The sequence below is a fragment of the Trichechus manatus genome, unplaced genomic scaffold, assembly GCF_000243295.1.
Source record: "Trichechus manatus latirostris isolate Lorelei unplaced genomic scaffold, TriManLat1.0 scaffold00001, whole genome shotgun sequence".
Lineage (NCBI taxonomy): Eukaryota > Metazoa > Chordata > Mammalia > Sirenia > Trichechidae > Trichechus > Trichechus manatus.
Genome location: NW_004443937.1, coordinates 39054140 through 39067139, shown reverse-complemented (window position 1 = coordinate 39067139; position 13000 = coordinate 39054140). Strand labels below are relative to the sequence as shown.

At 41.4% G+C, this 13000-nt stretch overlaps 1 protein-coding gene across 2 annotated transcripts in view; it reads left to right on the top strand.

Annotated features, from left to right (window-relative positions):
* FHIT (fragile histidine triad diadenosine triphosphatase) overlaps positions 1–13000 on the top strand; it is a 502502-nt gene that overhangs the window by 197131 nt on the left and 292371 nt on the right. The window contains exon 4 of one of the 2 annotated variants that reach the window (XM_023727694.1): positions 12720–12977. The exons of the other annotated variant lie outside the window; for it this stretch is intronic. Within the exon in view, the coding sequence (XP_023583462.1) occupies positions 12720–12764 (45 nt within the window). The 3' untranslated portion in view covers positions 12765–12977. Of the gene's footprint in view, positions 1–12719; positions 12978–13000 lie in introns of those variants that run through there. 2 annotated transcript variants of the gene reach the window in all.

Sequence of the window (13000 nt, the reverse complement as noted above, 5' to 3'; positions counted from 1 at the left end):
GCTAACCTCGTATAACAAAATCATTCTAACTTCAGAGTTGTAAACTCATAACATCTAAATAATTGGCTTTGCCAAATGGTCAATTCTTTAAAAAAAAAAAAAGTAAAATTAGCCCACTTAATCATGTGACAGTAATTCAGTAGTTTTGATTAAATGTCAGTGGTCAGTTCTTTGTCTCACTTGAGGAACCATTTGTCATAGACCAGCGCTAACATAATTCACACTGAATGGGGGAAAAAATTTCTCACTGTATTTGGCCTAGTTTTTAAATCCAGAGTGGAGAGTGAGAGTCCATAGAATAATATGTATTTTGGCTGAAATCGGACAGTTCAGCTGAAATAAATACAGATGACATTACAATCTTTTGCTTCAGGAGTCATTAACAGCAGGAAAAAGTTAAATGTAAAAGCAAGTTGCTTATAAAAACCCATTGCCATCGGGTAGATTCCAACTCTAGGGACCCTCTAAGACAGAGTAGAATCATCCCATAGGGTTCCCAAGGTTGTAATCTTTATGGAAGCAGACTGCGGCTGGTGGGCTTCAACAGCAGACCTTTCGGTTAACAGCTAAGTGCTTAACCGCTGCACAACCAGGGCTCCTTAAGCTCTTATAGGCTATCCATAATAAGTTTAAAAACGTGCAGATCTATCTGTTGCTTAGATAGTAAAAGTTGAAAAATACATGGGATTGATAATTACGCAATTTAGTTTTAGGCTTGCCTAGGGGTGGAGGTAGTGGGAGAAGGAGCATGACCTGAAGGTGTTGCGGGGTACACAGGGGACTACAACTCCATAGATAATGTTTTATGTTTAAATTGAGTAATGTGTATGTACTTGTTCATTATATTATTCTTTATACTTTTTTGTACCATATGTATGTTTAAATGTATTTTAAAAGAAAGAAAAAAGCCCATGTAGCTGTCTCTGTAATTTTTGTTTTACAGGGGCCCCATAGGAAGAATTTTCCATCAAGAAATTACTGTTAAAATTCATTCTTTTTGTGTGGTTATCTTTAGCATATGACTGGTTCTCACACCTGCTCTATTGAAATCTCTGAGAACGGGGCCTATGAAATGGATTTTTGAAAAGCCCACAGTTGGTTCTGATGGTTACCCAGGTTTGGGAACTGCTGTTTTATTTACTTATATAAATGTATTTTGATTCTTCGTCTAGATAACCTGGACTTCATTGTTACTCCCATAAAACAAAACAAAAAAAAGCCATTCCTGTTGCTGTCGAGTCGACTCTGACTCATAGGAACCCTATAGGACAGGGTAGAACTGCCCCATACAGTTTCAGAAGCAGCTGGTGGATTCGAACTGCTGACTTTTTTGGTTAGCAGCTGTAGCTCTTAACCACTGTACCACTAGGGCTCCTGTTAATTCCCATACTCATTCTTGAATTATTCAGGCCCTTTCAGAGGTTCCTCTTTACCCTTTATCCCAAAACCAATAATAAAGTAATTCTTAACATCTAAGCAACAGCTGGAAAAGTGAAGATTTGATAGCTGAGCCTGGGTCAGATGGTAACCAGCTTAATGAATAATCGACATGGGGCCCTGCAGAGCCACAGACAGGGAAGAATTAGAATAATGACCTTCCTAATGACATTTGAGTGAGAAATATTGTGTTGGTAAGAATCTGTAATGGCCCTCAGGCCAAACGCGGTGAGAAATTCTTCCCCCCATTCAATGTGAATTATATTAGTGCTGGGAAAGGGTAATTTTGAAATTTTAACTTTACATGTCACGAGGCATCAATCCTACACCTGTAGTCTAATTGCAGATCCCGTCTCCGGAGAAGGCCGTTGTGTGCCAAGATCAGGAAAATAGAGTCATACATCTCTGGAAGCCTTTTAAATCAGAATAATCCCAAACCTCAGGGGTATATATATATATGTATACATTAGTTTGAAATCCTTCTGTGGTCATTCAACATAAAAATAATATTACTGGAATCTAGTAATGAAAACTCCCATTTCTCTCCCCAGTAGTTTATTCTTTTAAATAAGCTTTCCTTGTTCCTGATGATACTTGAAAAATAAACACCAATTTGTTTAGGATGTTGACCTTGCCTGAAGTGGCTTAGAAGAATAAACATCAAGTGAACCAAGTGAACACACCAAATATTCTTTGACTTCGTGGCGAAATCCATTTATCCTAATGTCCACATTCAGATCTCCCACCCTAGGGTCTATGTATCAGTACCTGTTCCCTGAAAAAAAAAAAATTTTTTTTTTTTTTTAAACTTATCATGCTTTCTTTCCTGGTGCCCTGAAAAACAACCCAGCAGAGCCTTTTATTTGTGTTTCAATTCATCTGTTGGTTGTAAATGGTATACATTCCCAGATGTAATCAGGTCCTGGCGGTATAATTTCGATGCAGCTGTTCAGCCATGGAAGGAATAATCATGATTCCAAGCTCCGCTTTTCCATCAGAGATCACAGATGAATCTCACTTTTGAGGAAGGCAGTCAGAGCATGGGATAACTCAGAGGACCACAGAGGGGCAAGTGACCTTGGAAGTCATTTAGGATAGGTAGCCTCCTTCCTACTCTACACATAATCCCCTTTATAGCATTTAAGTTGGCCTTTTATCTTTCTCTCTACCAGGGAACCCAGGTATAGAGATAGATGCTTTCAGTTCTGAACAGCTCTGATCTAGGGTTGATGCTGAAATTTTTCTAACTACCAAAGGTACTCCATTCCTGCCTCCCAGGAAATGAGCGTCTTGCTTGCTCATGTCTCTCTGTCTAGCATTCATTCTTTAATTTAGTCTTTTAGTGCCTACTGTGTGCCAATTACTGTCCCAGGTCCTGGGAGACCAAGAAGAATGAGACATAGTCTTCTTCTGTGAAATAAATACTGTGATAGAGGAAGGCCAAGGGGGCTGTAAAAATCCTATAGTTTATATTAATCCCTTCTCCAATAAATGTCTATTACTCAGCAATTATTACTATGTGCTGGGTACTTCCAGGCCCCAGGGTACAGAAGAAGACAGGGCAGCAGAGAAACAATTCTCAGTTTATTGCCTTCCCTCTCCTATACCCAGAAACCGTGGTGGCGTAGTGGGTAAGAGTTAAGGCTGCTAACTAAAAGGTCGGCAGATCCGATCTACCTGGCGCTCCTTGGAAACCACATGGGGCAGTTCTACTCTGACCTATAGGGTCACTAGGAGTCGGAATTCACTCAGTGGCAGCGGGGTTTTTTTTTTTTTTTTCCCACCTACACCCAAGTGAACAAAGAAAATAATTAGAGATTCTGAGTAGTATTAGATAAGTATACCCAAGATGCTGTGAGAGGGGATTACATGTCGGGGGTGTAGGGATGGTGGTGGCCACTGCACTCAGGGTGATCAGGGAAGTCCCACTGATGTGGTAATATGTAAGCTGAGACTCAAGGGATGATGAGGACCCAACTAGGTAAAGAGCTAGGCAAGAAAGAGAATTACAGGCAGAGGAAACAGCGGTGGGAGTGAACTTGGCACATTCTAGGAAAGGATTAGAGTTCAGGTGGCAGGGATTTGGGGTGGAGAGAGGGATGGTGGAAGATCAGTTTGAAGAGGTGGGCAGAAGGCAGTCAGACCAGACCTGGTGTGCAGTGGTAAGGAGTTCAAATTCTATTTTAATATTTTGGTGTTTGGATTCTAGTCCAAGGCCAGAGGATATTTCACATGTGCCTAACATGATGGGTCGCCTTAATCAATTTGGTTTTTAAGTATCTAAGCCCACGTTTCCTTAACTTGAATAATTTTGTATAATATCTGGGCATCGTGGTTGTCCCTCAGGATCCTTCTACACTCCCCTACTTTTTAGCAGCCAAGAAGTTTGGGTGGATTTGAACTCATCTCTAGCTCCAGATATGGACCTTGTTTGGTCTAAGCCAGAGGTTGGCAAACTTCTTCTGTAAAGGGCCAGACCATACACATTTTAGGCTTTGAGTGCCAAATGGTCTCTGTCACAGTTATACAACTCTGCTGTTATATCCTGAAGCAGCCGTAGAAAATATATAAATGAATTTGCACAAATGGACATGACTGTGTCCCCATTCCAATAAAACTTTATTTATAAAAGCAGGTGGTGGGCCAGATTTGGCCTGAGGGCCATAGTTTGCCTACCTTTTATCTAAGTCAGTCCCCTTTGCCACAGTGATCACTTTAATTAATCCTGACCTAAGACAATTAGCGCATGGGATTCCCTCCATGCTTGTATCCATTGGTTGTGGGAAGGAAGGCTTTCTTTACCATGGCTTGCGAATGAGAACACAGGTAACCCTGACAGCTGCTGGCGGTCATCTTATAGTTCCTAGGGCAGCCTGCCTGAGAGTGAAGCAGACACTGAGGCTGGAGTGACAGAGATGGAGAGAAGCTGGATACATTATGGAGTTACTGAATCAACTAGTCCTGAAGCCTGAACTACCTCTAGACTTTTTGGTTAGGTAATCCAATGAAGTCCCCTATTGCTTAAGGCAGGCAGAGGTGAATTTTCTGCTACTTCAAATGGAGAACATCCTCAACTAGATCATCTGCTCTAAAGTATTTGGTTATTGTTACTCCTTAATATGCTTAACTGGCAGTTTGAGTAAATAATTTCTAAAGAACTTCTGCATATCTGCTATACTCATCAAATGCCAATGAGAATCTTTGAGTGAAAGTCTGCAAATCAATGGCCCTAGAAGAGCTTCACTTCCAATGGGCTCCCTTTGGTGCGTGACCACATGGTAATCCCATTAACTTTAATGATGGCGGTGCTGCACAAAATGGGCCCTGTGAGTCTATTCTTCCCCTTCTTCTTAAAAAGCATTAAATCTTATCCTGCAGCTAATTCTTCAGGGTAAAGTATGGGCACTGATGCCATGCATTTCATGGCCTTTATTAATATATGCAGGACTCTCTCCCTAGTGCTAAGTGAGTACATTAAAAATGAATCCATTGCCCCATTTGTCGACTGTGAGAAAACCCCAGAGTCAAGGACATCAGTGAATTATTATTGATTGTTGTAAGATCCAATAAAATCATAAATATGGCTCAAAACAGTTACTGTGGCCACATTAGCAAATTATGGAATCTGTAACGTGCTCTGAGCCTGGCCTCCAAGATTTGAATCAAATACCAGAGGGAGGAAAATTGTATTTAGGAATGCGATGGCCAGGGCTGGGATAGAGAAACGTATTACTTAATTTGCTGTGCAATCTAATTGAGAATAACTATTGGATTTCTAAAAGGTGAACTTTGATTAGGTTTAGGTGTCAGAAATAAAGTGGAAATATGGGCCAGTGTATACTTTTTCTGAGAGCCTGTTGGGAGTGAGACAGGAAGATATTCATTGCGAGGCCTGCCTTTCCTGGGTGACCTTCTGCCTGCCCCTCTGTGTTCTCATTTCCTGTGTCCAAGTAATTGGGTTATACCTGAGACTGCCAGCTCTTCCCAGAGACGTGCTTTTTTACTTTCTTCACCAAGGGTCAATTTTCCTCAGTTAGAAATAAAGCAATTCAAAATGAAATTACCCAGAGCATTCATTTTTTTACCATCTAGTAAAGGATTCTCTCTAAAGAACACAGGGCCCTCCCTTTTCAGCTCAGGCTTAATAAAATCTTCCCTTACACAGACGTGGCACGGAGTTGTGGTCTCTGCCTTTTCGAGGTTTTCCTCTTTGGTGGATGTACTAGGCAGTATTTGCTCTGGCAAACGTGCATTGGTATGTTCTCAGGCTGCGGTGCATATTTTCTGAAGCTCTAACCTGCAGTCAGGCTGCCCATTTACATTACTAACCACCAGCAGGTTGGAACACAGCCGCCCATGGCGCCCTATCGCCCGTTGGCCATTCCAGCGGTCTAGTTCACCTGGGGCCTTGACCTCAGCTGTGTTCTGATGACAAGCACACCGGTGGCTAGGTTGTCAGGAATGGGTGGCTCACCTTTCAGCTCACTTCAGTAAAATAGAAAAACAGTTTGTGGAAAGACACAGGAGATTTCGTAGTGGTCTGCGTAGAACTGGCTAACAAACTTCTTCACGCAGTCAACAAAAGCTTAAAAAACCCAGCCGAGAAATGATAACTGCTGACTGTCCGAATTATCCCTTGACACTCTGTGTTGAAACTTGACTAAATTTTGCTGAAACTTACAAATAGAAAAGAAATTTAAAGTTTAATAAATTATCCATAATAGAATTGCTTAAAAAAAAAAAAAAAAAGATGGTCACAGCAAATGGGTTCATATTTACCACCTAATGGTCTCCTGAGCCTTATGATGAGGTGGGGATCGTTAGAGAGGGATGTGTTAGATAAATTGTAATTTTAATTGAAACCTAATTGATTATATTTTGAATGCGCATTAGGTTAAGAGAGACTCTGAGTCAACTCCCACGATCATTATATTACTACACATGGCGATAAGATGATTTGTAGTAAGTTGATGTGTGAACATCATATTCTTCTCTGTACACAGCGTAACCGATGTTGTAGCTGTGAACGGTCCTGCACTGGCTAAGTGTGTTTGTTCCTTTGTATTTTGGAACAATCATCTTGTACTGACCCACCTTTTGTGTCTCATAGTCTTAGCTTCAGGTCTTCTAATGCATAAGTCCAGGTTGAATTTCTCCACTGAGGAGTAGCTTGCTTTTTAACCAGCTGTCTCATTCCATTGTTGGACCACTCCAGTTAGCAGGTGAGTCAAATGGAACCCAACGTGCAGCGTTCTTTAAGTTGAAAGCAGACGTCCGCCAGGCATTATGGGAGGGGTGGAGTGGGGTGAGGTGGGGAGGTGAGCGGAACCTCCCCTCCAGGCACACAGGTTATCTGCAGAGCATAGCTTCCAAGCAGAGGTAAGTGTTTGCTCCATTGAGGAGCATTCTGTAATATTCCTTGGATCCGGTTTCTTAAAAAAAAAAGACAATAGTATGGTTGAGAAACTGTTTTCTTGTACTTCCCAGACAAGACAGAACCCTATTCTGATGTTAATTTGTGTAATAGAAAGTGAGGATTTTCTTAACCTCCAGAGACAGGATGATAAATCTGGCACATGATCCATAGGAATGTATTGCAATCCACTGTTGAATTCAATTCCCTCCTCTTCTGCAGAGACTAAATTTGACTTTAAGTTAGAATTAAGAAATGTGAGAGTTGGAGCTGAGACTTGAGAGTTAAAATGGTATGAATTAAGAGAGTTAAATTTGAAGTTAAATTTAAGAGAGCTAAGTTGGAAGTTTTGGAGCCCTGGTGGTGCCCTGGTTAAGAGCTCTGCTGCTAACCAAAAGGTCAGCAGTTCCAATCCGCCAGCTGCCCTTTGGAAGCCCTATGGGGAAGGTCTATTCTGCCCTATAGGGTCACTATGAGTTGGAATTGACTCGATGGCAGTGAGTTTTGTTTTTTGGAAGTTGGGAGTTTAGTTACAATTGAATTTGAAGTTGAGTTTTAAGTTTGGTATGTGTGTGTGTGTGTGTGTGTGTGTGTGTGTGTGTGTTTGTTGTAATGTCCATGTGTGATTTTGCTGTAGTTTCCTGTTGAAGCAGCTGATTTTTGTTATCCAGGCCTGATTGACAGAAAGGAAGAGCAGGGCTAGAACATTCAAAGCTCAGCAGTATCTGGGCCCTCACTGGGTGAGGAGAAGTTTCCTCTGCAAAGTTAGGGATTGACGGCTGCTCTGCACCCCTCAGAGAGAACCCCTGCCAACCCCCTTCCCTGCCCCCACCAATCCAATCACCACCTTCTCCGAGCAACCCGAGGGAACGTTTGTAAGCAAACACTCCGCCATCTGTTGTGCTACCCAGACATCCCCGGTAGAACAGAAACAGGTGCCGGTCTGTCAGAGTAGCTCAGTGAGTAGACAAGTCCAGCGGAGGGCGTGGAAAACTGTGTGACGTGAGGAGCTTCAGGCATTGGCCTTTGGAGTCTGGCTGGCAACACCACTCCTCATCAGTGGCCGACCCTTTGTAGACCAGTGTTTGGTACTGGATGGGTGGATGGAAAGACACTCAGGACTGTCGCTTGGCTTACAGATGCAAACAGGCATGGCGTGGGAGTCCCTCAGTGGGATTTGTCCCGGACGAACATGTGCCGGCTTGCAGTACCCGCCCCCCACAGGTCACCAGGATAGCCTCCACAGTGGAAGCATCTTCCTTGACCTGTTCTTTCAGAGGTGTTGCGTTGACAAAGTAGAGCTGTGAGAAGAATTTTTTCCTGTTGACAGATGAGGCATGTAATTTTTTTTTTTTTTCTTTTTAAACTCTAGGGAAGAATTAGTTCTTTTGTGATAATGTGCTAATGTAATTCTGGTTTCTCTCTGGATGGGTTATAGTGGTATTATTGAGAGATGTGTGGTTTTACTGAAGGGGTTAGTGACTACCTAATCTTTCAATAAGTGTAATAACCGTCTATGTATATCAATGATACACTAATAATACTTTACACTTTTAAAACAATTTGCAATGTACAAAGTGCTTCATGTCACAGGCATTATCTTACTTGTTTGGGCAGAATAACAGAGGGTAAGGCTCTGGAACTAGAATGCCTAGGTTCAGATTTTGGCTCCGTCCCTTACTAGGTGTGTGCCCTTGGACAAGTTGCTTAACATCTCTAAGCCTCAGTTTCCTCATCTGTAAAAGGGGAATGATAGGACCTGACTTCATAACATTGTTAAGGGAAGTATAGGAGTTATCACAGGGCCGGTGTGTGGTACTTCTCAGTAGATGTTAGCTATTACTGTTTAATTATTAAGACTATCATCATTATTGTGACTCTGATGGCACAGTGGTTAAGAGCTCGGCTGCTAACCAGAAGGTGGGCAGTTAGAATCGAATCCACCAGGAGCTCCTTGGAAACCCTATGGGGCAGTTCTACTCTGTACTATAGGGTTGCTGTGAGTTAGAATCGACTGGACGGCAACGGCTTCGGTATTTGCTTTTGGTATTATCGTCATCATATTATTTTCTAAACATTGTGTGACGTAGATACGGTACCAGAAATGTTATCTTTATTTTAAAGATGAGGTAACTGAGGCTCAGAGGGAAAAAAAACGAGTTGCTCAGGAGCTTGGCCCAGTCAGAGGCAGAGCTGAGCAGGAACTCAGACCCATGACGTCTCAGGTACCAAGAAAATATTGGTTGAGTTGGTCCGAATCCACTCAGCCTGGCTTATGTAACCCTGGCCTCATCAGACTCTAGCTGATAAGCTCAGCTTCTAACAACTTCTAAACCAAAACATTTAATTTTCTGTAGTAGAGTAGAATGGAATCTGGAAGTCTCCTTTAGAGAGACACTAAAAAACCAAAACAAAACAAAACAAAAAAAAAAAAACACCTGTTACTGTTGAGTTGATTCTGACTTATAGTGACCCTATAGGACAGAGCAGAGCTGCCTCATAGGGTTTCCAAGGAGAGGCTGGTGGACTCCAACTGCAGCCCAGCTGTCAACCACTGCACTACCAGAGAGACACTAGTAGGGAAATAGTTGGGTTTTAGTGAAGACTACACCCATTGATCCAATTGACATATTCTACAAATTGATTTTAGTCCTAGTGTTTCTTTAAATTAAAACTGGCATCTCTACTCGCCTTGGGAGACTTAATTACGAAAGCAATTCTTAAATGTATGGTATCAGGAAAACAGAATCTAAGGCATTCAGGACAGGTAGATGTCTTACACCTGTGGGGTCTTGATGATCGTTCTGTTCTCATTTGTTTGGTTTCAAAGATAACTTCCTAGAGAAAAACCTGATAGCAGTGAGTGGGATGAGACTGAAGACTGAGCTATTAATGTATCCATCTTCTTGAGATTATAATAAGAGCCAGGATGAGGCAATGTGAAATTTAGAAGGAAGTGATAAATATGAGTTAAATGCAGGATTCCATTAGCTAAAGGATGTGGTAGAACTGATAGAACCTAGATTTCTATCAGGATCATTTATGCTGTAGGTCAAATAAGGTCAAACACACATAACAAATGCTGGGCGAAATATCTTTCTTCCTGGAGAAAGTCTTAGTCTTTTTTTAAAAAATATCCAGATATCATTAAGAGGCTGTATAGTATTGCATTTTACCCTGTAAGCTTAAATTAAGAAAGGCTGTGATTTTCTGTTTGCAAAATCAGACAATGTTATAAAATATCGTTTATCCATTCATTTAGTGGTCCCTGAGCACCGACAGAATAGCACCCAATGTCGCACACAGCCTGGTGCCTCCTGTGCGCTGTTAAATAGAACAGATGTCCTTGACCTCATGGAGCTTAGAGTTTGCCAAAGTCTGTTAATCCCGAAGTTTACTTAAAATAGCTAATCTTGATTTTTAAAGTTTGAACTCATGCTGTTGTTAGGTGCTGTCGACTCAGTTCCCACTCATAGCAACCCTATGTACAACAGAACGAAACACTGCCCGGTCCGGCGCCATCCTCACAATCCTTGTTGTACTTGAGCCCATTGTTGCACCCACTGTGTCAGTCCATCTCGTTGAGGGTCTTCCTCTTTTTTGCTGACTCTCCTCTTTACTGAGCATGATGTCCTTCTCCAGGGGCTGATCCCTCCTGAAAACATGTCCAAAGTATGTGAGATGTAATCTCACCATCCTTGCTTCTAAAGAGCATTCTGGCTGTACTTCTTCCAAGACAGATCTGTTCGTTCTTTTGGCAGTCCGTGGTATATTCAGTATTCTTTGCCAACACCACAGTTCAAAGGCATCAATTCTTCTTTGGTCTTCTTATTCATTGTCCAGCTTTTGCATCTATATGAGGTGACTGAAAACACCATGGCTTGGGTCAGGCGCACCTTAGTCTTCAAGGTGATGTCTTTGCTTTTTTAACACTTTAAAGAGGTCTTCAGCAGAGTTGCCCAATGCAATGCATCTTTTGATTTTTTGACTGCTGCTTCCATGGGTGTTGATTGTGGATCCAAGTAATATGAAATCACTGACTCATAGAAGGATCATTTCTAGGAAAGAAAACCGAAAATCTAATCAGTCACCCCCTTTCAACTCCTTCTCAACATAACTTTGTTTTAAAAGTTTTCATACTAATTATTTACTGGAGTCTTTTGTTCTTGATTTATGGCAAAAGCCCTATCGTGACTATTTTTAAAAAATGACTTAATAAGTGAACAGTCTTGCTGCTGTCCAAGTATGCCAGTAGATCACTTAACTGTCATATGTTAAGCCACTTTGGTCAAAAAAAACCCTTTCACTGTTTTTCTTGGAGTGGCCGTTGAGCCAGATAACACTAACCTAGTTCTCTGCTCATGCTACTCTATCTGCTTTGGGCTGGACTGAGCTATTGTTATTTCCTCACAGACTATTAGCCAAGAGTTATCCTGATGCAGTGATGGTGAAGGTTCATAAAGATGAAGTGCTCTACTTAGGGAACAAAGTTGGAGGGTAAGCCGTTGTTAAAGTGAATTGTGATGTGGTCAAGTGAGAGCTCGTTGCCCTCATACGCTTGCATACAATTTGAAACACCAACTGCTTGCTTAATTTGTAACAATATACCTTCTCTAAATGTATTTTGTAACATTTCACATTTATTCACTTAATAGCCGATTTAAATGAACTAGCAACTTAAGAGACTCCACAGGAGGTAGAATTAGAGTCCGTTTTGATTGAAGTAGCCAAGGGGCTTTGTACCTCAGACACTCATGTCATCCGCCTCTCTGTCTCTCCCTCATAGTGCCAAGTAGCTCCCTGGGAGCAAATGGACAGAAGCATCATTTGGGGGATTTTTATAGCTTCTTTTCTAATTACAGAGATAACACTTGTTCATGGTAGATATTTTAGAAAATACAGAAACCAATATAAAGAAATTAAAATCATTCAAGGTCTTATGGATTGATTGTGTCCCCCCAAAACATGTGTTGTAAATCCTACTATACCTATAGGATTATAATCCTGTTTAGGAATGGGGTTTTCTTCATTATGTTAATGAGGCATTATCAGTGTAGGACGTGTCTTGAGTCCATTTTTTTTTTTGAGATATAAAAGCGCAGATTAAGCAAGCAGCAAGTGAAAAAAACAAAAGCCTAGACAGGGAAGATAAAGACCACGGCACATGAGATCTCTAAGGAACCAAGAAACAGAAGCTGAAGAGAGACTAGGACCTTCCCCCAGAGGTAACAGAGTGAAAGCCTTTCCCTGGAGCCAGTGCCCGAAATTCAAATTCTAGCCTCCTAAACTCTGAGAAAATAAACTTCTGTTAAAGCCACCCACTTGGGGTATTTCAGTTATAGAAGCATTAGGTAACTAAGGCACATGGTTAAATTTATATTTTAGCTGATGGCTCTTTAAAAACTGTCACAAAAAGCAGCTCTCATAGAGTGTGAGGTGTTCCTGTTATTTCTCCCCAAAGGGTAAAATCAACAACAACAACGTAACACTTGGTAAGTTGTCTTACCCATCAATTTCCTCGCCCTTCCTTCCACACTGTACCAGAGACAGACGTGGGAAATCCTGCTAATGGAAAGAAAACTTACATTGTCTATCTGTCTCTCTCTCTCTGATGTTGGGGGGGAAGCAATTTGTCGTCTGATATAATAGTATCTGGGAAGGTTGGAAAAATTTGATTAAAAGCTAGAAAATGCCATGTACTGTGAAAATGACACCAAAGTCTATGAAGACACCTAATTCTGTATGGATGTACTTCTTACTGAATTAACATAGTAAGGTCTCACTCGTTTCCTTTTATTTAGATATAGATTGTAGAATATAATTTTTATGCAAACTAGAAAGTTATTTATACCACATTTCAATATCTCAGATGCCAACAAGCCCAGCTCTCAGAGTCCTGACAGTGCCATGGTGAGGTGGTTATTCAGAATGACTCTTGTTTCCCATGGTCACCTGTGAAACGCCTAGCTGACGGAGTAAATGTTAACCTGAATATGAAAGAGTGTAGTCTTACCAAAGTAGAACCAAAGCTAAGTAAAGCCTTGCTTCCTTTCTCACGCTGTGGCCAAGGTGCAGACTCAGAGCCCTGTGTGGGGGAGGGCAGCCATTTCATCTCTCTGCAGCTAAACTGACCTAGTAAGAAGGCTGTCT